This window comes from Adiantum capillus-veneris, chromosome 28, assembly GCF_014529385.1.
Source record: "Adiantum capillus-veneris isolate H3 chromosome 28, ASM1452938v2, whole genome shotgun sequence".
Classification (NCBI taxonomy): Eukaryota; Viridiplantae; Streptophyta; class Polypodiopsida; order Polypodiales; family Pteridaceae; genus Adiantum; species Adiantum capillus-veneris.
In genome coordinates this window covers 60,328,257-60,354,974 of record NC_140958.1, presented here as the reverse complement: position 1 = coordinate 60,354,974, position 26,718 = coordinate 60,328,257, and the positions used below count along the sequence as shown (strand labels likewise).

The 26,718-nt window shown below is 48.1% G+C and overlaps 1 protein-coding gene across 6 annotated transcripts in view; it reads left to right on the top strand.

Moving 5' to 3' along the window:
- The window catches only part of LOC147420525 (kinesin-like protein KIN-7C, mitochondrial), an 81,557-nt gene that overhangs the window by 27,698 nt on the left and 27,141 nt on the right, over positions 1 to 26,718 (top strand). For 5 of the 6 annotated variants that reach the window (XM_086504445.1, XM_086504447.1, XM_086504446.1 and 2 more), the window contains 6 exons: positions 13,421 to 13,525; positions 13,622 to 13,729; positions 13,849 to 13,995; positions 14,647 to 14,829; positions 14,953 to 15,120; positions 17,211 to 17,432. In XM_086504445.1, the coding sequence (XP_086360571.1) occupies positions 13,421 to 13,525; positions 13,622 to 13,729; positions 13,849 to 13,995; positions 14,647 to 14,829; positions 14,953 to 15,120; positions 17,211 to 17,432 (933 nt within the window). The remainder of the gene's footprint in view (positions 1 to 13,420; positions 13,526 to 13,621; positions 13,730 to 13,848; positions 13,996 to 14,646; positions 14,830 to 14,952; positions 15,121 to 17,210; positions 17,433 to 26,718) is intronic. The other variant, XM_086504448.1, reaches the window with a different exon arrangement.

Here is a 26,718-nt window from a genome sequence, read left to right as displayed (position 1 = left end):
GGCCTCGTATCTCATAGTATATTGGGTAGTGACATATATAATGTAACTCTGTCTGGGGCTCCGTCTGACACAAGTGATAGGCCCTCGACTCTGCTAGCACTCCTAAATCTACCTGTCTCAATCTTTAGCTGGTTTGAGGATGTGAGTAAGTGACCAATAGCACACCGTATCCCGTGAGATAGATGAGTATCCATGTATCCGGTGGATCACAAATCCATCCTCTGTAAGTTGAAGAAGATGCTCTCTATAAAAAGCCATCTTCGTACTCAACTCATGTGTAGGCTGTATCCATGTTCTTATGGTATCCAACTGAGACAAGTCCTGCCTGATGAGCCTAGTAATCTCTACCCGAGTGAGGGAGATGGAGGGTGTATCCAAAGAGTACTGAAATGGGGGTAGTCTGTTGATACTAAAATCATGCAACTGAAACCAAGATGCCATCTATGCATACCAACATGATCTATCTCCTTGTGATGCCAGCTGTCGTGAAGACTCAAGGTGCTATGCATAAAGGAGACTGCTTGAGTGAGCGCCTCCACTACCAACCGGCTCCGCCCTAACAATCTCATGTGGTACTGAGGCCTTGGCCCTTATCATCCGAGATATCATAGAAACCAAAAGCCTCTCCATACATCTCTAGCCATGAGCACTGCCAACTCTGCTGTGATGGTCCATTGAGGGTCCCCACATCTCCACTCCGTATACCATGGTAGAAGTGACTAGAGTGTCAAAGCGCTAGAGCTTTGTTCAAGGTTCTTGGAACTCAATGTGCAAACACATCCTCTCCAGTCTCCCTATTGTTGCGTAAGCTCTGGTCAATCTCGTCTCTACTGCTCTTCTCAAGGAAAATACCAGGCCACTGAAGACCACCCCAAGATAGGTTTATACATCTGTATACTCCACAGTCTCTTGATCATATGCAAAGGTGGGAGCTGACCTCCTGACCCATTGTGTAGTGGTGTTAAACACCATTACCTTGGTCTTACCAAGATTCACTAACAATCCACTATCTTGGGCAAACATATGCAATGCATCCAAATGACATTGCATCCCCTCCAGAGCGTCTGAAATCAGCACAATATCATCAAAAGAGTCGGAGGTAGGGGACATCCATGCTTCACCCCAATAGTGGAGTGAACCTGTCAATGAGTAGTGCGTATCCGCCCCACAACTGTCGTGTATAAAGCCAATATCCCCATATTAGCTTTATGGGCACACCCATGTCTTGTAGTTTGCGTATAAGTTTGGCTCTCGGCACTGTGTCTAAAGCTTTGTGGAAATCCACAAAGCTACAATAGATCCTCTTGCCATGGTATCTACCCTCCTCAATAATAGCTTTGAGTGTCAGAATCTGGTCAAGAGTGGAGAAACCTGTCGTGAACCCTGCTTGCCCTGATGCCCGTTTTGCCTTCTCTCTCTACCCATCTACTCAAATCTTGCTCAAGAATAGATGCATACAACCTAGCCAATGTGTGACCAACCATGATGGTGCGATAATTCCCGGGAAGCATGGGATCTTTAGACTTCAAGATACATAATCGTGGACATACTCCAAGTCTCAGGTAAACCCTTATACATGGCTCGATTAAACATCATGCAAGAGGCTCTGCATGCATATCTTTGGCATGAATGAAGTGCTCAGCTACCAAACCATGATGATCCTGTACTCTCTCTGTCTTCATCCTGTCAATGGCTTTCCTTACCCTCTTAGAAGTAAGGAAAGTACATGTCTCTAGCAAGGGTGGCTGCCTTGATGCTGTGTAAAGAGATGTGGTATATTCTCCCCATGAGAGAGAGAGAGAGAGAGAGAGAGAGAGAGAGAGAAGAGAGAGAGAGAAGAGAGAGAGAGAGAGAGAGAGAGAGACACCTGATGGGGTCCCACAACCCTCTCAAGGGCCTGCACACCGTGCCGATGTGGTGTTTGCTTTAGATTGCGTAAATGGAATGTACATACATGCAATACCTCAAGTGCAGACTCTACTGACTCCCATGGTGAATGTGGCCGCAGTAACTCCTCAAGACGAGGCACCTCCGGGGATGATTTGATGCACCTTTGGATTTTGTCGTGTGGGATTGCAGATGCCACCAAGGGGAAGATCTAGGGCTGAATTGCACTCCCAATGTGAGAGGAATGAAGGTCTGACAGCTGGAAAACGCGGATCTGGTGTGCAAAATGCAACCAATCTGTCGCGTAAAGCAGTGCTGAAAACGCAGTTGATGATGGGCAGGAATTGGAGCATTCGATGCGGCGAGGGAATGGCCTAAGAGAGGCTCAATGGGCCGCTGATAACTCTGGACTGCAATGGAAAGGTCACGTCATCGAATTTGTGGCGTCTTCGGTGAAGGGATGGGCTGAAAATGGAAAACCCTGGGCTGGTCAATTGCAATTTGCTCGAGGTGGGCTGATCCGGCGTTTTTGGAGCAAGAACACTAGGGCTGAATGCTGGTGCAGAGCGCCGGTTTATCTGATACAGCTGCCAGGCGCTAGCAATAGACGATCCCCTGCTCCATTTATAGGTGAGAATTGGGCTCGAACTTTTGAAGGCTTAGGTAGGGCAAAAGTGGAAGACAAAGTTAAAAAAATAAAATCATAAAATGATTTATTAATAAACTTGACTTCGGTTAAGTATCTGGGTTATACTATCGTAGATGTGTCCACCCTGGAATCCGATCAACGCAGGGAATGGCTCGTTGGATTTCTCTAACCTAAAACTACATGCACCTCATGCCAGATGCCACCGTAGTGTAGTACATCCATCAAAACGCATCTACAAACCATTTATGCAAGAGGGTTCCAAAATAAAAAAATTGGCTTTAGAAGTCAATGAAGCATGTCCATGTGGCACAAAGAGGCATGTGCACGTGACATCCACTCCTGCTTAAGATGAGGTACTGGAATCGAACTCCATTCACGCCATAAGATGCATAAGATGGTCCCCGATGAAGTTCCTTTTAGATGATGTCCTCGATAGTGACTTTTGAGAGAGAGAGGCTCCCCTGGGTGATGTGGAAATTCTCAAAACACAAGGATGGTGATGATGCATCGATGTCCTTTGGAATGCCCATGAACCATGGCACGTCCTTTGTATGATGTCTCATGAAACCGCCAAATAACTCCTCAAAGAAAGAGGCTCCTCTTGGGGCTTCGACTAGATTTCCGTATGATGGGAGCTTCAAATGAATCCTTGTCTCTGCAACGGATGCGATTGGGAATGTAGGCTCACGATGCTGCGAACTCTTGTGGTGGTTGCCTTGTATTGGAACCCTTTGGCTCCTGATTGATGGCTACTTATGGCTTCTTGCCGATTGCTACCCGTTGCTACCAGATGTGCTACCAGAGATGTGTACAGATCGATGATGATGCAATGCTTTGTTTGGAATGATGGAATTCTCCAAGCAGATGGTTCTGTCAACAATGCCAAAACTCCATAGCTAATAGGTTGATTTGAATCACGCCTTCCTATGTCGTCATAGGCCGCTAAGAAATCTTGATACTCGCAATCAACATCTTCATGCTTCCAATGCATGTCTTCAATGATACGATCTATCATGTCGAAGATTTTGTGACTGCAAATATCCATGCTAGGATCTCTTTGTTTCGAGTGGTCAAGCGTCACGCGCACACCAAGTCAACACCTCTCGGGCGCACCACGTCACTGTATATAGTGTTTGCATTTCCTACGCTCAAGGCGCACAGTTCTACGTACAATGGCAAGTCTTGCAGTTCCCTGAGTGAGAGAAGCGTCGTTGGGAGAAATGCTACAACACACGCTCAAACACACAGAGAGAGATTTTTTCCCCCCCCAAAGATTAGTGGATTAATGCAAAATCACAAAGCTCTGAGACCAAATTTAGGTGCAACGGAATTGAAGTGGTGAAGATTTAGGTCTTACACATCCACAAATCTTTTACTTCCTTTCCTTGCGTTAGTGATTGCTTTTAGCTTGAATGATGGTTTCTTATACTTTCCCTGAAGAGAGAGAGAGAGAGAGAGAGAGAGAGAGAGAGAGAGAGAGAGAGAGAGAGGAGAACACTCGATGGCGTCCCAATCAACCCTCTCAAGGGCTCCTCACACTGTTGCTGATGTGGTATTTGCTTTAGATTGCGTAAATGGAATGTACACACATGCAATACCTCAAGTACAGACTCTACTGACTCGAATGGTGAATGTGGCCACGGTAACTCCTCAAGACGAGGCACTTCCGCCACCAAGAGGAAGATTTGGGGCTGAATTGCCCTCTTGATGTGAGAGGAATGAAGGGCTGAAAGCTGGCTGCAAAAACGCAGATCTCGCGCGCAAAACACAACCAATCTGTCGCATAAAGCAGGGCTGAAAGGGCATCTGATGATGGAGCCACTGATGGGCAGCAATAGGAGCGCTAGATGCGGCAAGGGGATGGCCGAGAGAGGCTTGATGGGCTGCCAATAACTCCGGGTTGCAACGGGAAGGTCGCGTCAGCAAATTTGTGGTGTCTTTGGCAAAGAGATGGGCTGAAAACAGAAAATGCTGGGCTGATCTATTGCAGTTTGCACGAGATGAGCTAATCTGGCGTTTTTGGAGCAAAAAAGCTAGGGCTGAATGCTGGTGTAGAGTGCCGGCTGGTTTGATGCACAACACTAGGGCTGATCAGGTGCTAGCTATACAGATGATCCAATCGCTGGGCTCCTTTGCTCCCTTTATAGGTGAGAATTGGGCTTAAGGACTAATGAAGGCTTAGGTAGGGCAAAACTGGAACACAAAGTCATAAAAATAAATCATTTTTGATTTATTAATAAACTTGACTTCGGCTAAGTATCTAGGTTAAATTATTGCACATTTGCCCACCCGAGAATCTGATCGATGCAAGGATTGGCTTGTTGGATTGCTCTAACCTAAAACTACATGCACGTCACGCCAGATGCCCATCGTAGTGTAATAAGATTTGTCAAAACACGTGTACAAACCATTTATACAAGAGGGTTCCAAACTGGAAAATTGGCTCTACAAGTCGATGAAGCATGTCCACGTGGCACATAGAGCCATGTGCTCGTGACACCTGCTCAGGACTACTCTGCGCATCTCTGTGAAAATTCAATGGGTGGAGGGGATCCATGGACTGCCAATCTATGGAACCCGGGCCCGAATCCCCGAATCCGGTGTGGCAAGAGCTCCTGCTAGGGCTCCTCCTCTGGAAGAAGTCCTTTGACCACAAGCTTCCGAAGGAGGGCTCTACTTTGTCGTGTTGGCTCCATGATCCCCAACCGTCCCCGAGAGAAAGGTAAAGTGATGACTTGCCAGGAGACCGCCCCGAGCCGACTGTGTGTCTGGCTCTGACCACAAGAAGTTCCTACATCAGCCTCTCTAGCTGGCTGATGCAAGAGCTTGAGAAAATCCAGCAAGACGTGATGTACCACATAGTAGCCAACATCACCTGGTTGGCCACCACAACCCTGCGAGCAAGAGAAAGCCGTGATGAGCTCCAATGAAGCAGTTTCCTCTTGATGGAAAGGAGGAGAGGAGATCTGCTGCTCTCTAGTGACAGATCCAAACTTATGTGACAGCCCAAGTACCGTACTGCTATCCTTGGAGGGATCCACCGAAAGCCCTCTCTAGGTGACCAATCGGGCATGGGAGCACTATCAACCCTAAAAGTCACTGTCTTCCACGAGTTGATCAGTGCTCCTGATGCACAAGAGAACACCTCAAGAGACTGCTCACACTTGTGCAAGTTGGCCTCCTGACCCTCCAAAAACATGCTCGAGTCATCAACACACTCAGGTTCAAAAGCTCCTCTCCCCGAAGAGGCAGCTGCAGTTTGCGCAAACCAATCTCCTATGAGGTCAAAAACCTACTCATCGCCTCAGCATAGAAGAGGAACAAGAAGGGGCAAGAGGGCAGCCTTGTCAAACCGATCGTGTGAGCATGAAGCGTTCCCCTCTTTTCTATGCCAACAACACTTGACTGTGTGTACACTTGTAGAGAGCTGACACTCCCCGAGTCCATGTATCTAAAAACCCCATCCGTCGCATAGTGCCCTCAAGGACCCCCAGCCAACTGTGTCAAACGCTTTATCAAAATTGAGGAGTACCACAAGATCATCTCCTCGGAGACGTGCAAGGACAATTGCCTCCGAGAAGGTAAAAATGTTGTCAAGGATGCTGCGCTCCTTGACAAAGCATGTCTATGTCTTATATGTAATGCTCTCAAGTAGCAATTGAATCCTCGAACTCAGAGCCTTTGCTAAGATTTTGTAGGGTGAGTTGAGAATGATGATGGGTGTCGCCCCTGCCGAATCTCGTCCAAGGAGCCCCCCTCCTTGGAGATAAGATAGATCAATCCCTTCCTCATGCTGTCTGGCATCTCTCCAGTCTTCAGAATGTGCTTTGAAGACTGTGCTGGTAAGCACTACAAAGGTCTTGACTAAGCACCTCCCAATACTCCTACAAGAAGCTAAGAGTCAAACCATCCTCCTCTTGGCAGCTACCCCTAGGAAGTGCCTTGAGGCCTCTTGTAGCTCCTTTGGTTGGAGAGGGCTCTCAAGCCTCTAGCGCATCTCCGCAGTGGCTAAACAAGGCATCTGAGTCCACAACGTCGAATGTTTCTAGATGCTCCTGTATCATGAGAATATGAATAGGTCCACCCCAAGGCATCTTTGGAGTTCGTGTCTCAACCGACCCTGATGGTGGACAAACTATGGTCCTCCAAGGCCTTGGATATTCCATGAGACAATCCTCATGGGGTCAGTGAGAGAAAACTGGTGTTGCTGTAGTAGCCAAGTGAGAAATCTTCGTGGCCGGTTTGGATGGGGAGTAATCCGCAGCCAGCAGCCACATGAGACAACCGAGTTTGCATCACATGCTCCACCTAGGCCCAAGATGACTGTGCAGTCCTCTGAGCCACATCCTCTGCCCAAGAGTCCTCATGAGTGTATACATAGCAAGGGGAAACTGCGCATTTGCAAAAAAGGAAATAATAATGTGTCTGCAGCTTGTGGCATCAAGCAATGTCACTGGGCATGTGCCAACAATCTTGCAAATGACCGAGGTAGCTTGAAGACATTCCACCTCGACCACCAAGCTTGCTTTTTTTTTTTTTCCGGAGAAAAGATCCTTTATTAGTTAACGAAAACTGCCCAAAGGGCTACAACCACCTCTGCAAGAGAGGGCTACAACAAACATGATGGGGAGACTCTCCCATGAAAAAACAACATATATACAATGAGGCTAAATCAAGAGATGGGAGGATGGAAGAGCCACACAGGTGGACGGTAGTGCCATCTGAGCACACCCTGGACAATGGTGTAGAAAGGCCTGGCGGCGCTCCCGCATGCGGTCGGAGCTGCCCTATAGTCCCTCAAGCTGTCCTCTGAGAGTATGGATCAGCTCTAGCCAAAAGTCACGAATAGTCTCTCTCTGGTGGCACAGGGCGAGCCTCAAAGATGCGGAAACAGCGGGCCCGCCAAATGAACCAAAGTGTCAGGCCACTGATGAGCTCCCAACACTCCTCTCTCTCACTGCACCACCTCCTGTGGAGTAAGCTCTGTAGCAGGCTGGAGTGTAGGTCGCCCCCCGTGCATCACTATCATCCTGCCAGTGGAAGATAGCTCAAACTGAAGTGCCGGGCCCGTGAGAGTGGACCAAGCCGCTGTCCCCCCAAGTGTATTGTCGAGCCGTGGAGAGAGTAGGCATCAATTGAAGAACTCGTAGCCACACCTGTTGGGCTGAGGGACAGTCCCAAAGACAGTGACGCTGACTCTCCACCAAATGGTCACAGGCTGCACATGCGGCCGAGAGACCACTATGCACTAGCCAGCTCCCTACTGCTGTAGCTCTGTGTGCGACCAGCCACTGAAACAAGGTGACGCGCCTCCGCTGTCTAGAGTCCCACAACCTCTTCCAAAAGGCTGCCAAGAACTCGACCGTGAGACCCTCCTCCTACCAATGATGTGCTGCAGCGGGGCAGGGGCAGGCCTCTCTTTGTGCTGCTAGTATATGACGTCCCAGCCGAACAATGTACTGAAAGAAAGGGACTCCTGGGTGGTCTGCAGAAGAGAAGGGATCCCTCCATAGCCACTCACTAGGATCCCACTGTACTCGTGCCAGTGGACAACACTCCAACCAGCCCACAGCCTCCAATGTCCAGTCTCAAGAGCTGCTGGGTCAGGGTCTATGACAACGGTCCTCCCACAGATGCCCACTACTTGGATCCTCTGAAAACAACACTCTGCTACCTGCGGGGCCTCTACTACAACTCGTTGTAGTCGTCCCCCACCTTGAAACTCGAAGAACAGGGCTGGGACAGTCTTTGAGCAGGCCTTGACTGAGATGAGAACCTCCAGTCGTGTGAAGGCTCCCATCCACCGGGGTGCTACTGGCTCGAGAGGCGTGAGCCACTCAGCTGGAACTGACTCTGAGATGTCCTTACACATGCTCTGCACCCCTCTCATGCCCTGTAGCTAGAACCCCTGCACCTCCTTTGACAAACCTGTGAACTCTAGCCAGTCACCTAGAGAGCGCGCTGGACCTGCTGCCATGGGACCCCAGGAAACATGAGGCTGACTACCAACCAAGTGGCCTCTCTGAGTGCTAACCATGGGGTTCCAGACGAGGGGCTGTCGTAGGCGCTCCTCCGTGCACGTCGGCTGTCTCTGCTCCATGCCATGCCGTAAGAGCTCCCAAGATCGAAGCAAACTCACAGCGAAGCGGTCCTCCAGTCTCCTGCTCAAACCAACTCTGCGCATCTCTGTAAAGATCCATCTGGTCGAAGGTTGCCAAGGGCCTCCTGACTGAGGCACCCTGGCACGAAGCCTCTGCAGCAAGAACTTCTTCTAGGGCTCCTCACTTGGAAGAAGTCCTCTGACTATGAACTTCCCAAGAAGGGCTCTGCTCTGCTGTGCTGGATCAATGATCCCAAGCCCTCCCTGAGAACAAGGAGGCGTGATGACTTGCCAAGCCACCTTGGCTCGGGCTATCTGAGTGTCACATCCTGACCAAAGGAAGTTCCTGATCAGCCTCTCTACCTGGCTGATACAAGAACTCGAGAAGATCCAACAGGAAGTGATGTACCACATAGTCGCCAACAACACCTGGTTGGCAACTACTACTCTGCCAGCCAGAGAAAGTCGTGCTGAGCTCCAATGTAACAACTTTCTCCTGATAGACAGGAGAAGGGGAGCAATCTACTGCTCGGGAGACAAGTCCAAACCAACTTGACAACCCAAGTACCGAACTGCAGTCCCTGGGGGAATCCACCTGAAACCCTCTCCTGGCATCCAATCTGGCATAGGAGCACTATCAACCGAGAAAGCCACTGTCTTCCCCAGTTGATCAGTCCACAAGTATCATGCCCAAAGCAAAAGGCCTGCTCACATTTGTTAAGATTGGCCTCCTGGCTATCTAAGTACAAGGCTGAGTCATCGGCAAACTCAGCGTCCAGCTCATCCCCGCCAGATAGGAAAAAAGAGCCCCGTAGACCTACCTGCTGTGACACCAAAATTTGCTCATCCGCTCCGCATAGAACAAAAAGAGAAAGGGCAAGAGGACAGCCCTGTCTAACCGAGCGTGTAAGCATGAAGCGATCACCTCTGCCTCTCCTGCCAAAAGTACCTGACTATGAGCGTGAGTCTGTAGCCAGGCATCTAAGCATCTGAGAAGCCATCCTGTGTAGAGTGCCTCTAAAAGTCCGAGTCAAATCTGTCGTATGTCTTCTCTCAAAATCGAGAAGAACAGAAGCGAGTTCTCCATGGAGACCGTGAAAGATAAAGAAGTAAGGATACTGAGCGTTCCTTGACAAAACCTGTCTGAGTCCCATGTATAAGGCTCTCTAAAAGTGGTAATCCTCAAAAGTTGAGAATTGGTAGAATGCTTTGTGAGGCTGGTGAGGATGGTGATGGGGCCATGTCGAATCTCATCCAAGGAGCCACCTGGGAATGAGGTGAGATCAGGCCCTCACTCATGCTGCTGTCAGGCCTTTGTGTGCAAAATGTACTGAAAAACACTACAGAGATCTGGGCCAGGCAGGTCCCTCCAAGAAAAAGTTGAGAGTCAAGCCATCCTCACCTGACAACTACCACGGAGGGAGAGCCGTGAGCCGTGTGCAGCTCCTCAAGTTGAAGTGGCATATCTAGCCTTTGACGCATCTCCTCAGTCACAAGACAAGGCATCTATGCCCAAACCTGCTCCCTGCATGCATCTTGCCGCTCTGACTGGGACTCAACAGACAGTAACTCACGGTAGAAGTCAGTAGCAACTGCATGCATATCCTCGAGCTCACAAGCAACTGACCCATCGGGCCTCCTCAACTGACTGACCTTGGCATGCGAGTGCCAAGATCCCACTGTCTCAAAGAAAGCACCAGTCACTCTGTCACCCACTTGAGTCCACTGAGATGCCTGTCGGTGGAAAGCAAACTCATGTCGCCTCTCCTCTGTGCTAGCAAGCTCCTGTCGAGCCTGCTGTAACTGCTCCTCTAACCAAGGACTGTCTGGATGCTGCTCCTGCATCCTCTGTAGTGAAGCAAGGTCTCGTCTGAGACGGTGCTCCGCCTCTCTCTCTCTCGCAACCCGGCGAGGAGACTCCTGAAGAAAAAGATGGCTAATCTGAGCTAGGCCTGAGGCCTTCTGTCAGCAGGAGAATCCTGTCTATCCATGCCCTCTGTCCAGAGAGCCTCTACCCTCTCTCTGAGTGCTGAGTCCAACAAGACCCTCTCTGGGATGCGGAGCATCGTGCTCCCACTCCTCTGCCTGTCTGCCACTGTGAGGATCACTGGTGCATGGTCCGAGAAGGAGGTCCTTGCCAGGATGCCCACTGATCCTCCCAAGTCACTGAAGTGGTCACTAGTGTAGAAGCGATCTATCCGCGATAGATTCACTCCTCCCACTCTGTGGTCCGATCTAGAGAAGGCAAGACTGTCTAGGGGCCTCACAAAACCAGAGTGCTGCCATGTATCCGAGACCCTCAAAGTCATACACAACCTCTCCCAAGCTGCCAACTCGACTCCATGCACAGTAGCATGGTTGCCACCAATCCTGTCAGAAGGTCCTCAAATATGTTGAAGTCCCCTCCTATGCACCAATGATCTGCCTGCGGCAGAGACTCAACAATCTGTGACCAAAACTCTGCACAAGCACTCGCCACATTGGGCGCATAGATGTTCAAGAAACCCACAAGGCCACCCTGAACCTGCATTGTAATCCACTGAGCCCTGCCTGACACAATAATCCCTCTGTCCACAATGGCCTGTTGCAATGAGTCTGCAATAGTCATACATACCCCACCTAGGATGCCTCCAGGTCCAAAAGCAGCTGACCAAAAGGTATCATATCGTCCACGCAAAAGCTGACCACATCGCCGAATGCGGCTCTCACACAAATGGTGCTCTTGAAGCATAAGGAGATCAATCTCTCCTCCCACAAGGCAACGCTGAAGCTCCTGACGCAATCGGCCCCGCTGACGTTGAAACTGGGGCCCACCTAGTCCCTGCACGTTCCATGAGATGATCCTCATGGGGAGCGAGAGAGAGAGAGCAGATGCTGCCGCAGCAACTAGACGGGCTATCTTTGAGGTTGGCTTGGATGGGGAGTAATCTGCATCCGAGCGTCCTCTAGATAGGCGTGACTGTAGTGAGTGCCTAGTTCAAGCCCAAGCAGAGCGAGCCGTGCGTAAAGCAACCTCCTCTGTCCAGGAGTCCTCATGAATGTATACATAGCATGGCAAACACTGCGTATCAGCAAAGAAGTATACCACAATGTGCCTACATCCTGCTGAGTCTGGGGGTGTCACCGCAAACTTGGCCAATGGCCACAAAGTCTGCAGCATGTCTGTAACTCCAAGTTCTCCCATGTGGTGAGAGAACTCTAGGACCTGTGTATGCAACCATCCCAACACTGAGTCGAGGGTCCACTCTGTCTCGGCCCTGCTGGAGAGGGGGAAGGAGAAACCAACTGCTGAGTCCAAAACCTCTGTCCCCCTAGCGGCAAGGAACAGAGCATGGACCCTGAAGCAGGTTGTCTCATGGTCTGCAAAGGGATCGCCGAGAAAACGAGTGAAGCCGTATTCGAAGAAGTCCCAGCGGCGCTGGATGTCAGTGCCTGTCAGACCACGAGGGATAGCTGCAAGGGAAGATGTCTGTATCTGCAGAGGGGGCCGTAAGAAAGGCTGACCCTCTCTCGCTAGGCGACTCGTGGCAAAGGCACTGCCAAGAGATCTCCTAGCCGCCGGAGAAGGCCCTGTCCCCTGGGTCGACTGTGGAACTGGAGTAGGAGGGGGGGGAGAAGGAGATGGGGGAAGCGGTGGAGAAGAGGGGCGGGAGGGACAGAGGTAGAAGGGCGAGGTTGAGAGGCGACGGGAGCAGAAGGCGGGGGGGAGGATGAGGAAGAGAGGGGGAACTTTGGAGGGGAGAGGCTGTCGAGGGTGAAGCTGGGGTGGGGGCTGGAGCAGGGACCTCCTCCTGCTCAAGAGGACCAAAGCGGTTCCCCGTGGGAACCCACTGCTGCTGAGTAGGTGCCTGAGGGCCACTCTGAGTGCGGGGCTGACGCTGTGGCCCCTGTCGTCGTCTACCACGAGCCTGCTGCCACCCCTCCTCCGTTGGAGCCCCAGGCTCGGAGGGTGGCTCTGCATGTGTGCGCTGTGTCGCTGTCTGTGGCTGTGGGCCAGCCCTGGCAGGCTGGGGCTGAGGCTATGGTGCAGGTCGAGGCCTCCTCCGTGGATAGGCCTTCGCTAGATGGCCCATCTGTCGAAAAATGAAGCATTGGTTCGGGAGGCCCGAGTACTCCACACTTTGTCTAAACCAACCCCCACTCACCCGAGGCAAAAGGATAACCTTCGGGAGCGTGTGGGTGTCTTTGACCAAAACTTGAATTGAGGGAATGCCAGCCGCCTTGGCAGCTACTGATGCTGCCGTACGAGATGTCTCCAGGACAGTCCCAATGGCTGAGCCGATCCTGGATAGAAGTGGTAAGTACTCCCTCCGTAAACCCGGAAAGCAGACTAAGATGGGGATGTCTGCCTCCTCTACTAGAACATCCGAAGCCGGGTCAAAACCATGTGTCCACTGTTGAAAGTGGGCACGTGCTTCTCGGATGGTCAGGACCACCAAGCTTGCTTGCTCTTTAGGCAAAAGAGCAAGTCGGAGGGTCGGATCCGTAGGGTTGGACGAGGGGGCTTCAGTAGAGTCCCTCTGAGGTGGAGCAGGGGCTGCCATTCTGTTTCTGCTGCTGAAAAGAAGAAGGCGAAAACGTTGACGAAGCCCACCAGGGGGCGGACGGGTGGGCAGCGTGAATAGAAAGGGGGTTGGGGGGGGGGGGGGGGGGAAACAACGCGAGGGGGAAGGGTAGCGATGGACGGGGGGAGAGAGGGAGCAGCAGGGAGCCAGCAGGTTGTGGCTTTAAATTTCACCTTGCATGCACCTTAGTTTCATTATTTCTTGTTTCTCTCTTGTCAGGTTGTCTCTAAGCTAACTGATGCAAAAGCAACACACATACCGTACAGAGACTCCAAATTGACCAGATTGCTTCAGTCATCCTTGAGTGGCCATGGTCGCATATCGGTATTTTGACAGCTTAAGCTTCAATCCCAACATGTCAAAATTCCTGTTTATTTTTTGGTTGGATGTACAGTGATGTATTTGATCTGGTTATTCCAGCTTATATGCACCATCACTCCAGCCACTAGCACAAATGAAGAGACACACAATACTCTAAAGTTTGCCCATAGGGCAAAACGAGTGGAGATTCACGCCTTTGCAAATAAGGTAGTTGGAAAGTTGAATTCCAAGTTATGCATGCTTTGGCTTTTCTATTAAATGTGTGTTTAATATGCTTGTTGTGGGTTAAGTAATCATGGTACATTGATAGTGCCTTGTTTTTTCAGATCATAGATGAGAAGTGTTTGATTAAAAAATATCAGAAGGAGATTCAGCGCTTGAAGAATGAACTTGAGCAACTCAAAAGGAGGATGATGGAGATCTCAGAACTAAAGGAGGAAAACGGAGAAGACTTGACAATTTTGAAGCAGCAAGTCTGGTGCCTCCTTTTGTGTTTGTTGCTTTGTTTCTCGTTTTCTGAGTTTTATGGTTCTGTCTTTCATGGTGGAGCTGTGAACTGTACATGCCCTAGTGCTTGTTGATGCTGCATCCTTTGTTAGTGGGCTGTACTTTAAGTTGTGAAATGGAACATATACAGAGTGTAAATAATATAGTTTGTATTTTCAAGGCTATATCAGAAGCTCTCCATGGTTTTGAATCAGGATCTGTATATGTTAACCTTACTTGCACAGCTCAGAAAGTTTTTCTTTGTGTACTAGGTGAAGTGATTTGTGTATTAACATGAACTCATTCATTTCTGCTACATGTAATTACTTAATTATTTGTAATCAAAAGCATGTCTTTTGACGGATTTCACTTCGTAGTTTCCTCTCAGATATGGATGTAGTGTTGATCCGCATGTTGCAGTTGTTTGCTCCATTTTGATGGGTCTGCATGGCGTAATTATGACAACAAAATGCCGAAGGATATTTTGATACCTTTGGCTTATGGTTTGAAGATGTGGTTATCTGGATATCTAGTAGAAATGTTAGATGTGTATCTGCTGTGCCATGTATAATTATCTACAGTTGACGTCTATTCAAGAATGTTAAACATGGTTTTCTATGGGTAACTGCTTCACACAGATGGAATCTGGTCAATTAGAGCTCCAAACAAGGCTAGAGGAAGAAGAACAAGCCAAAGCAGCATTACTGGAAAGAATTCAAAGGCTGACCAGACTTATTCTTGTTGCTACAAAAGATGCGGCTTCTCAAACTCTGCTGGAGAAACTTGCTCATAGAAGGAGGCATTCGTTCAGTGAAGAGAAGGTTATTAATATTATTTTCCAGATGTTCATTGGTTCTTACGAATGCTATTGAGGACACCTCGAGCTTTACTTTTGTAAGGGTACGGGCTTCTAAAGTTTTTCCTATTGCCATTTTTGTGTGCAGCTTCCATTTTTGTCAGTGAGAAGGCGTGATTTTCTGAGTGAAGAAGAAAGTGGTTATGAGTCAGAACTATCTGCTGAGGTAAAAACAAGCAACATCATGGGGGATTGTCTTTTGAAGGAAGGGAATAAGCTGAGGAGGCAAAACATGCTGGCTTGGTATAAATATGGGGCAAGTATCTACTTTGTCTGTACTCAAGAAATGATTTAATTTAGAACTTTGATGGATGCTTAACTGCGAGCCTTCTCATGTTTAGTGTTAAAAGATTGCATTCCCTGGTCATAAAAAAGAAGCAGAGTCGGATGTATTTTTTGCCATTTATTCTATGTGCAGAGAGATGGTCTGGATTATGTTACTCACCGTAGGCCTCGACAATTAGATGGCTGTTATAATAGGACACTTGTTGGCCAAGATGGTTGAGTCCATTTCAGAGTGCCAGCTGAGCTGTTGGGAACAGAAGTGATAAGAAATGTTATACTAACGTCTCAAAATAACCTATGAGACCAAAAGTTACAACCGTATCAGATGTGAAACCATGATCTGAGATAAAGCATAAAAGGAAACATTCTAGATTCTAAAACAATCCCAGTAGGCAAGGTAATAAAATTTAGAATGGGGGTATGACATTGAGGAGGACACACTGCTGGGGGGAAGGTGGGTGACAAAAAATGATGAGTCATCCATGTTACAAAATGTAGAATGGGGGTGTGACGTTGAGGAGGACACACTACTCGGGGGAAGGTGGGTGGCAAAAAATGATGAGTCATCCCATGAACTCTTGCATCTGCGGCTGCAGCATATCATCAATCTTCTCCATGGTGAAAAGCCGAGGAGTTCTCACCCGGTCTCGAGCGATGATACCTTGTATCCTCATGCATGCCACCTATGCATAGATCTCTGAGGCCTCGGGCGTCTCAAACGACCAAGTTGGACTGCTTGATCAAGAAATATACCTTGTCAAGGGGATATATGTTTATTGCCGCTCAGGACCATCCTGAGTTGTGCTTGTGAAGAAATCCCTAAGCTCTCTTTGGGATGTCGCTTTGTGTGTCGACTTCCTGCTCCTCAAGAGTCTCTCTCTGTACCGGCGTATCTCTAGAAGAAATAGCCCCAAGCATCTCTGGTCCCTCTACGTCTTCAAGTTTGGTGCCAGTAAGTTTGTAAGTGTTATGACCAAGCTGGAGTATTCATCAAGTGTTGAAATACTTTTGATGAGAACTGTAATCTTCATGTTATCTTCGATTTGTTTGTTAATTCCAAACAAGCTGTGCCAATAGACTTTTGAAGTTGTTGAGACGTGCTGACATATGTGGAATGGTCTTTCTCTAACAAGAATTGGATGAAGAGACTAACCTATGAAACTTTGCTAGTGGCCCCAGAAGTTTTTTCAAGAACATCCCAAGCTTCTTTGGCTGTTTTACAATCCTCGATGTGGTGAATATATGTGTCATGTTAGCTTTCGCCAATAATTCTCAGAGCTTTAAGGTTCTTAAGTTTTTCTTGGATAGAACTTTCAACATTATCTCTTTGTATGATTTCCCATAGGCCTTTTTTCATTAGGTGAAACTTTGCCATGTAGGGAAATTGACACCACAAAATTTTCCAGTTGAATATTTAGAAGCCATGAGGGTGGCATTACTTAGGAGTACTTCACTTGGAGGTGGTTAATCCTTTTACAACAGTTTTTAATTAACATTTTTAAATGCTTCTTTAGCTGAGATGCTTTTAGGTTTTGTGGGCTCTACAAACCAAGTTTTACAAGCGGAACAAACCTTTTTTCTAGCTGTTCTATAGATTCTCGGTCCTTGTGTTGCAGTTTTTGAAGTTGTCGGTCGAGAGGTTATTTCTTCTTCACAAGCTATGAGACAACATTGCCGCTTACATCAGGGAGGAGTCTCACTTGGTGTCCCTCTCCGGACTTGTGTTCCTCAGTGCTGGAGTTGAAAGGGGGACAAGCTTTGGGAACTCACGACATGTGTTTTGGTTTTAAATGGTACTTTGAGGGGCATCTGATGCCTCCTGCAAAAACTTTTCGTAACCTGTGGCTCGAGGTTGTCATAAAGTGCAAACTTCTAGGGTGTGATGGGAATGATGCCGTCTAGAGGAGATGACTACATGTTGAGTGCTTGGGTTGATTTAATTAGCAATGCTCGTAGTTTCAAGAAAGGGGAAACAGCTGTCTGGTGCTAACAACATCTTGAACCCACTATGACGTTATATTGATTTTGAGTTTTCATTCCAAATTGAATTCTTTGATGCAGGAAACTAGTCATGGCACATCATTGCTGAGCATAGATTCTGATAGTTCTTCAAATGGGTCTTCTGCTGCAAGTGGATGCCATGTAGATACCAATTATGATGTGAAGGGTATACCTAATTCACTCAGTCGAAAGGTGGTTGCCACCTCATCTTCCAACTGTCTAGATTCTCTGCAGTCGTGTGATGTTTCAGATGTCACTGTTCAAGGAAGGCAGCCACACTTTGTAAGTCACCTTCTGTCTCACACCATAAAACTCTTAGTACCATTTGAGGTTGTCTTGCTTATATCTGCATAAAGACTTTTAGTTTTTGTTAAATTTCAGAGGGGGATTGGGATTACTAACATGCATCACCGCACCAAACAAACTTAAGCAGTCCAGAACCTTGAATAGGAATAGCCAAAGTTGTGGCACAGAAGCTAGTTTAGTATGTTGTTCAATTGTCAATGAGTGGATCTCTCTTAGCGATCTGTCTTGCTCTATACAGGGAAACCAATCGTTTTTTTTAATCATATCTGTATAAGTAGCTGTTATCATACTTTTGAAGATGAAGTAGTACCAATTTGTGGCATCTGATACTATTATTGCGTACGTGAAAGAGGAGCCTGTTCACTTTCAACATGTGGTAGTGGAGCTTGTGCTACCTTTTCTGCTGCAAACAATTATTCTTTGTTCCTGACGAGTCTCTTGTAAAATCTACACTTGCAGAGTCAGAAATGAAAAATCAGGGCTAAACAGTAGAGCCCGTTTTAAGGGAGATTGTTACCATGGACAAGCAGCAAGCAATGTCTATGATCAAGTGACAATTTTGGATTTTGATAGTCTTTAATAATTTTTGTTTCTGGGTAGAGACACAGACTAAAAATGCAACCTACTTATGAATAAACAACCTCAGAAAGATTGCTCTTGGTTCAATTGATTCTGTATCCACTATCACATTTGTGCATTTCTCATTTACATTTGAAACGAAGTATGCAATGATAAATATTCAAGAATAAGAATGCTACTTTTCTTCCTTTTGAACAGTTGTAAAACCAAATTAGGGGAGCGCTTCATTACAAAAAGGAGTGCATGCATGCACAGGACTGTAACCCAGTTTTCTCTCCTATGAAAGAGGATGGAGCCCTATGGAGAGCAAGGAGCAATGAAGTTTCTAACTAATATTTATTGGTAATTTTGAACTTCTGAGCAATTTGTCCACCTGGTTATACATATGCTCCTTGGGCACACAAAACAAGGGCCACCAAGGTAGGACCCTTTGTACGCCACCTCTTCAATCATCGGAAGGCAGGTGCCTCTATATACGGCAAACTGAAAGGGATAGTAGAACTGCCAGCCAGGTGAGAGGCAGAGGGATATCTGCATACATCCAAATGATGTTCCACAAACTTTTAGGTTGCTCAAAGGTTGATGGGAAAGTTAACCTCAAGATATAAATAGCCTTATCTTGATGAGGAGCCAATATTTAGTAGAGGCATTATGACAAAGGCACATACGTTGGGTGACTGAGAAGTGACACTGGTTAGGGTTGATCTTGAGGTAGACAATATGACAGAGAAGCACACCTTGCTTAACTAAGAGTCGACACTTGTCTGGGTTGAGGCAAGCCAGGTGACACTTTTCAAAGATAGTTCCGATCTCACTAAGAAGGTTTCAACAGGCGTGGAGCACTAACCGGTGGCATTTGTTAGGGATGATGAGCTTGAGGCTCGCTTTACGACATTCTGAATTATATTTGTGAGTTGGGTGACATGTTCGTCAAATTTTTCACAAGCATGGGCATTGAGCACTAGTGCAGTCAGAGAAATCATCCATGAAGATTATGAGGAATTGTAGGAGCAATGGCTCGAAAATCACATAGAGTATCTGATTGAAGGTATAGGTCATCTGGTCATTTGGATAAATGGCCACCTAGATGTAGCCATTAAGTCCCGAGGTGTGCCTAACCACATTCTCCAGGAATTTTTTATTTGCTTGGCAAGTTTTTTTTTCCGACAAAAAGATCCTTCCATTAGTTAATAAAACTGCCCATAGGGCTGCAATCACCTCTACGAGAGAGAGCTACATCTACCATAGGGGAGACTCTCCAATGAAAAAACAACATATGTACAATGAGGCTAAATCAAGAGATGGGAGGAGGGAAAAGCCACACAGGTGGACGGTAGTGCCATCTGGGCTCACCCCGGACCATGGTGAAGACATGGTGAAGAAAGGCCCAGGGCGCCAGAGTCGTAGGAACGCCTCTCTGCGCTCCCGCATGCGGTCGGAGCTGCCCTGAAGTCTCTCGAATTGTCCCTTGAGAGTGTGGATCAACTCAAGCCAAAAGTCACGAACAGTCTCCGCTGGTGGGACAAGGTGAGCCTCGAAGATGCGGAAGCAACGGGCCCGCCAAATGAACCAGAGTGTCAGGCCACAAACGAGCTCCCAACACACCTCTCTCTCACTGCACCACTCCTAGGGGGTAAGCTCTGTAGCAGGCTGGAGTATAGGTCGGTCCCCCCGAATCACTATCATCCTACTGGTGGAAGATAGCTCAAACTGTAGCGCAAGGCCCGTGAGTGTGAACCAAGCAGCTACACCCCAAGTGTATTGTTGCGTTGTGGAAAGAGTTGGCATCAGCCGAAGAACCCGAAGCCAACCTGCTGTGCCATGGGGCAGTTCCACATACAGTGACGTTGACTCTCCAAAGGATGGTCACAAGTTGCACATGCTGTCGAAAGGCCACTATGTACTAGCCAACTCCCCACTGTTGTAGCTTTGTGTGCAACTAGCCACTAGAACATAGTCACTCACTGCGGTTGACTAGAGTCCCACAACCTCGCCCAAAAGCCTGACAAGAACTCAGCTGTGAGACCCTCCTCTTGCCAATGAAGTGCTGTAGCAGGACGAGCCTCTCTCCGTGCTGCCAGTATGTGACGCCCTAGTCGAACAGTGTATTGAAAGAAAGGGATCCCAGGGTGGTCGGCTGAAGAGAAGGGGTCTCTCCAAAACCACCCTTTAGTATCCCACTGCAATCGTGCCAGAGGGCAGCTCTCCCAAGCCCAAAGCATCTAGTGGCCTGTCTCAAAATCTGCTGGGTCAGGGTCGATGACACAAGTCCTCTCACAGATGCCTACTACTTGAATCCTTTGAAAACAACACTCTGCAACCTGTGGAGCCTCTACTGAGACTCTGTGTAGTCGCCCTTCGGCCTGGATCTCGAAGAACATGGAGGGTACGGACTCTAAGCAAGCATGAATTGCAACGAGGACCTCTAGTCGCGTGAAGGCCCCCATCCATCGGGGAGCTACCGTCTCTAGAGGAGTGAGCCACTCAGTTGGTAGCTGGATGCTCTGTACCTCCTTTGGCGAACCTGAGAACTGAAGCCAGTCGCCTAGAGTGCGTGCTGGACCCTCTGCCATGGGACCCCAAGCAACATGAGGCCTACTACCAACCAAGTGGCCTCTCTGAGTCTTAACCATGGGTTCCAAACAAGGGGATGTCTCAAGCGCTCCTCCGTGCAAGTGGGCTGATGCTGCATTAGGCCACATCGGAGCTGCTTCCAAGAGCGAAGCAGGCTCGTAGCAAATCGATCCTCCAGTCTCCTGCTCAGACCAACTTTGCACATCTCTGTAAAGATACACTTGATGGAAGGTCTCCAAGGGCCTCCTACACTATGCACTCGAGCTCTAAGACGCTGAAGCAACAACTCCTTACAGGGCTCCTCCCCTAGAAGTAGTCCTTTGACAACAAACTTCCCAAGAAGGGCTCTACTCTACTGTGCTGGGTCTATGATCCCAAGCCCCCCTGAGAACAAGGTAGAGTGATGACCTGCGAGGCTACTTTGGTCCGAGCTAACTGGGTGTCACACCCTGACCAAATAAAATTTCTGATCAGCCTCTCTAACTGGCTAATGCAAGAGCTCAAAAAGATCCAACAAGTTGTAATGTATCACATAGTAGCCAACAACACCTGGTTGGCCACTACAACTCTGCCTGCCAAAGAGAGCCGTGCTGAACTCCAATGTAGCAAATTCCTCCTGATGAACAAGAGGAGAGGAGCAATCCGTTGCTAAAGAGACAAGTCCGGGCCAACCTGACAGTCCAAGTAGCGAAGTGTAGTCCCTGGATGAATCCATCTAAAGCCCTCACCTTGCGACCAATCAGGCGTAGGAGCTCTGCCAACCCAGAAAGCCACCGTCTTTCACTAGTTGATTAGTGCGCCTGATGCACAAGAAAACATCTCTAGAGCCTGCTCACACCTGTGGAGGTTGGCCTCTTGGCCCTCCAAGTACAAAGTTGAGTCGTCGGCAAACTCAACATCCAGTAGCTCATCGCCCCAAATAGGGAGCGCTAAGCCACGTAGACCAACCTGCTGTGAAACCAAGAATTTGCTCATTGCCTCAGCATAGAACAGAAAGAGGAAGGGGGCTAGGGGGCAACCCTGTTTGACCGAGCGGGTGAGCATGAACCGGTCCCCTCTACGTCCTACCAAAAGCACCTGATTGTGTGCACGTCTATAGAGAGCTGACACAACTCTGATCCAAGCTTGTGAGAAACCCATCCTACGTAGAGTGCCCTCCAAGAAGTCCCAGTCAACTCTATGGTAAGCCTTCTCAAATCGAGAAGAAGTATCACCAGATCCTCAAATCGGAGGCGCGCGAGCGCAGACGCCTCCCAAAAAGTGAAGATGTTGTCAAGGATACTACGCTCCTTGACAAAACCTGTCTGGTTCCCATGTATAATGTTCTCTAGAGGTGGCTAAACCCTCAAGCTTAGAGCCTTGGCTAGAATTTTGTAGATTGAGTTGGGATGGTGATGGGCCGCCACTATCGAATCTCGTCGAAGGAGCCTCCCTTCTTGGGAATGAGGTAGATCAAGCGCTCACTCATGCTGCCAGGCATCTTTCTTGCTTCAAAGATCTGAGCCAAGCAAGTCCAAGTGCTCCAAGAAGAAACAAGGAGTCAAACCATCCTCACTTGGACAACTATCTCGGGGAAGTTCTCTGAGGGCCTCATGGAGCTCCTCTAGCTGTAGAGGCAGCTCAAGCCCCTGGTGCATCTTCTGAGTCACAAGACAAGGCAACTATGCCCAAACTTGCTCTCTGCATGCATCCTGACACTCGGACTGAGGCTCAGCTAACAACAGGTCATGGTAAAAGTCAGTAGCAACTGCACGCATATCCTCAGGCTCTGAAGCAATTGACCCGTTCTGTCTCCTCAACTGGCTGACACTGGTGTGCGCATGGCAGGGTCCCACTGTCTCAAAGAACGCCCCAGTCACTCTGTCACCCACCTGGGTCCACTTAGATGCATGTCGATGGAAAGCAAACTCGTGACGCCGTTCCTCTACGTTGGCTAGCTCCTGATGAGCCTGCTGCAACTGCTCCTCCAACCAAGGACAGTCTGGGTGCTGCTCTTGCATCCTCTGCAAGGAAGCAACGCCCCGTCAAAGACGCTTCTCCTCCTCCCCCGCTGCAGCCAGGCGAGCTGCAGACTCCTGGAGGAAAAAGCGACTAAGCTCAGCATGTGCAGAGGCCACTCTATGAGCAGGGGAGTCCTGCGTGTCCAAGCCTTTTGTCCAAAGAGCCACCACTCGCTCTCTAAGCTCCGAGTCCAACAAGATTCTCTCAGGGATGCATAGCATCGTGCTCCCCCTCCTCTGTCCGTCTGTAACAGTGAGGATCATTGGTGCATGGACCAAAAAAGATGTCCCAGCCACAATGCAGATAGATCCACCCATGTCACAGATGTGGTCACTGCCGTAGAAGCAATCTATCCAAGATAGATTCACTCCTCCTACTGTGCGGTTTGAGCGAGAAAAGGCTAAGCTGTCTGGGGGCCTCACAAAGCCCGAGTGCTGCCAAACATCGGAAACCCTCAAGGTCATACATAGACTCTTCCAAGCTGCCAACTCACCCCCGTGCACAATAGCATGGCTACCTCCAATCCTGTCAGAGGGGTCCTCCAGCATGTTGAAGTCACCCCCAATGCACCATTGCTCTGCATGCGGTAGAGACTCTACAATGTGAGACCAAAACTCTGTACGTGCACTTGCCACATTGGGCGAATAAATGTTCAGGAAGCCTATGAGGCAACCTTGAACCTGCATAGTAATCCACTGAGCCCTACCAGGGACAATAATACCTCCGCCCACAATGGCCTGCTGCCATGAGTCCGCAATAGTCATGCATACCCCTCCCTGGATACCACCAGGTCCAGATGTAGCTGACCAAAATGTCTCATATCAACCATGCAAAAGCTGACCACATCGTCTAATGTGGCTCTCACAGAGATGATGCTCCTGCAGCATAAGCAGGTCAATCTCACCGCCCACAAAGCATCGGTGAAGCCCATCTTAAACAATTTACGTTTCGAGGGGCTCAAAAATCCACACATGCTTATATCTTATTGTGTTCCTACTTGCCACAGGTAGCCTTAGGAGCGAGCGGCTTAAATGCTCCATGGGCACTATGTTCTAGCCACTTTAGTCATCTCTAACTCGGATTACAAGCCTGAGCCGGGACGCACATGATTTGTGGCAAGAATTCTTGTGTGATTTGCGGTGCAAATCGCTGGACTGTTGACGTGTCAGTCCGCACGCAGATGATGTAGCAGCTTGGCACGTTGGTGCTTTTCCAGCAGGTATTGAAAGGGACATTCTGAGGGAGCTAGATTCAATTGCTTCTTTGGCCTGCGTTCCTTGATAAAGGAGGCCTTGGGAGCACTCTACATATCGTTGCATGGTTGTAGTTCATGAACAATTTTATATGTGATTTATCAAACATTAAAGAAGTACCCTAAGGGTGGATTGATTTAGGGGCGAGTGCATGTGGGTGGAGAACTTCACTCCACGGTGTCTTGTGTTCAGTTATTTTGTGCTCTTTTCAAGTTGAAGTATTTGTTGTCCTTAGTCTAGTCGTTGATTTGTTGTCGGTTCACCACCTACGCAATGGTATTAGAGCTCGAGTCGATTCTTCTCCTATGGAAGACTTGATCCAACTTTTTGCAACAGACGCCATGGACCCAACAATAGATAAAGACTCTGAGGAAGAATTCATGTGGAGAAGAGGTAGGAGAGGAAGGGACAGCAAAGCAGAGGAAGAGGAGGCAGCACCTGCTGATGAGGAGAGTCGTCCTGTTATGGAGCCCGAGTCACACATTGATCCTATGCTCAGTAGTCGTGGGTTTGTTGTCGATTGACAGCCTTGTTGGTGACTTGCCTGGCCTACAAAGCTCTGAATACCCTTGGGGTCGATTGGGGGAGACAACCTCAGAATGGCCACTATCTTGTCACGATTAGGAGCTAAACCTTTAGCAAACACGGTATGACCCAAAAGCGTACCTTGAGTGACCAAAAAATGGCATTTGTTAGGATTGAGATTAAGGCGTGCCTCCCAAGCCAAGTGCGCTTCTAAATTCTTCATTGGGGTGGAACATTGACCATCGGAGAATGTGGAGAAGATATGGAAATTTTTAGTGAGCAAGCGACTCCTAGCCTCGCGGGCTAACCATTGGCACTTGCTAGTGGGGGTTGATAACTTCAAATGAGACCTTGGTCTCCTTTTATAAAAGTGACACTGCCGCATTGACCGGGTTCACACTATGTCCGCCCGGACATTGGACACCCATCTCAACAGTATCATAGACTAGATCCTCTCTCCTGTGATGGGGACATAATATTTTGCCCCCCTTGAACTATTGATGTCCTCATCAATGAAGTGAAAATAAGCTTTCAAAGCTCTAACCGATTCCCAAGTAGCTAACTTTTTAGATTGACCGTTCCATTTAATTAAATACTCATCATAAACAAATCTGCCCGAATGATGGGTACGGTGATTTAAAACGGCCTCTGGTTTTTGAGGAACATACTCAGTTTGGATATCTTTTCATACATTTTCCTTGATAGGCAAAACAATGTCAGCTTTACCTAGTGTCTCTTTAGGGCTGCTTACGTGAAACCATAGTTACAAGGGACGAAGGGGACGGAGCCTAGAGACAGGGGACGCCCGGTTCCGGGTCGAGGACGGGTGGGATGGACGGCAAATGGCCTGCCAAGTGGGAACGTAGTCAAAACGTCCCGGGGATGGCAGGGAATGACTGGGAATGGTAGGGAACGGGAGGGGATGGCAGGGGACGACAATCAACTTTTTTTAAAATTTGAAAAACTGTTTCTAGTGGCTAGTTCCTCTCGAACAACCATACGTTTGAACTTTGAAGCACCCCAATGGCTATAAAAGCCACCCTTTGGGTCCTCATTTCTCGATGTTTTATTAGTACATTTGTGTCTATATGATTCATGCTCTTTGGTCTATTTAGTGTAAATTTGTGGTCAAAGTGATGCTCTATGTGTGTGGCATGTGTGTAGGTCAAAAAATGCCAAAAAAACTCTGTTTTTCTTTTTTGTTGTTCCGACCCCCTTCCCCGTTTCTTGACTTTTGCCGTCCCGTCCCCGTTCACGACCCCGACCCGCCGTCCCATGTAGCTATGCGTGAAGCACCGGATGTACACTAACGTCCGAAGGAAGAGCCAATTCATACGCAATTGGGCCAATTTTCTTTGTGATCAAGAATGGACCACAAAATCTAGGTGAAAGCTTATAATGCTTTCTAGTTCTCATAACCTTGGAATCTTTGGGTATCTTTAGATAGACCCATTGTCCCACATCTAGAGTCCTTGGAAGATCTCCTTTGATTAGCATAAGTAGTAACTTGATCACGAGCTGTCCTTATGCTATCCTTAGCCAATTCGTGCATTTCTTGCATATCATATAAGAAATCACGAGCTTGGCGATCTTTGACTTTCTATAAACTAATTGCAATAGGGGACTTAGGTTGGAATCCATACGTCAGATGAATGGGCTAAATCCAGTAGCAGAATGCTTGCTACTATTGTAGGCAAACTATTATTGTGGAAGGTACCTTTCCCAATCAATTGCCTGTTAGAGACATAAGCTCTCAACATATATTCCAACGTCTGATTTATCCATTGTACTCAAGATGATCAGAGGACGACATACTCAACTTCGTTTGAAGGTGAGCAAATACATCTTGCCAAAATCATCAAGGGAACTTGGTATTGCGGTCATTGCTGATATCCTCTGGCAAACCATATAACTTATAAAGCTGATTGACAAATAAAATTGCCAGCTCATGGCTTTTTATTGTCGACTTTGTTGGAATAAATTTTACCATCTTTGTGAGTCTATCAACCACCACCCAAATGGCATTATTTCCGCAATTAGTATTTGGCAAACCAACAATAAAAGCGATATAAATACTTTGCCACTTGGCATCAGGGATTTCCAATGGATGTAGTAGGCTAGCTTACCTAAGGCGCTCTGCGAGTTAAGAAACTATTCTTTTCACTATGGTCGACGCCAAAGTACAAAGCAAAGATTTTGACCGCTTGGAACCTTCTACGGAGGACCCAGGAGGACACACCGCTGACATACAAAGAGAGATTTTGGGATGCTTTTCTCCCCGTGGATTCTTTCAAAAATGTCCCTCTCAAGGAACAAATGGAGCAGGGCTA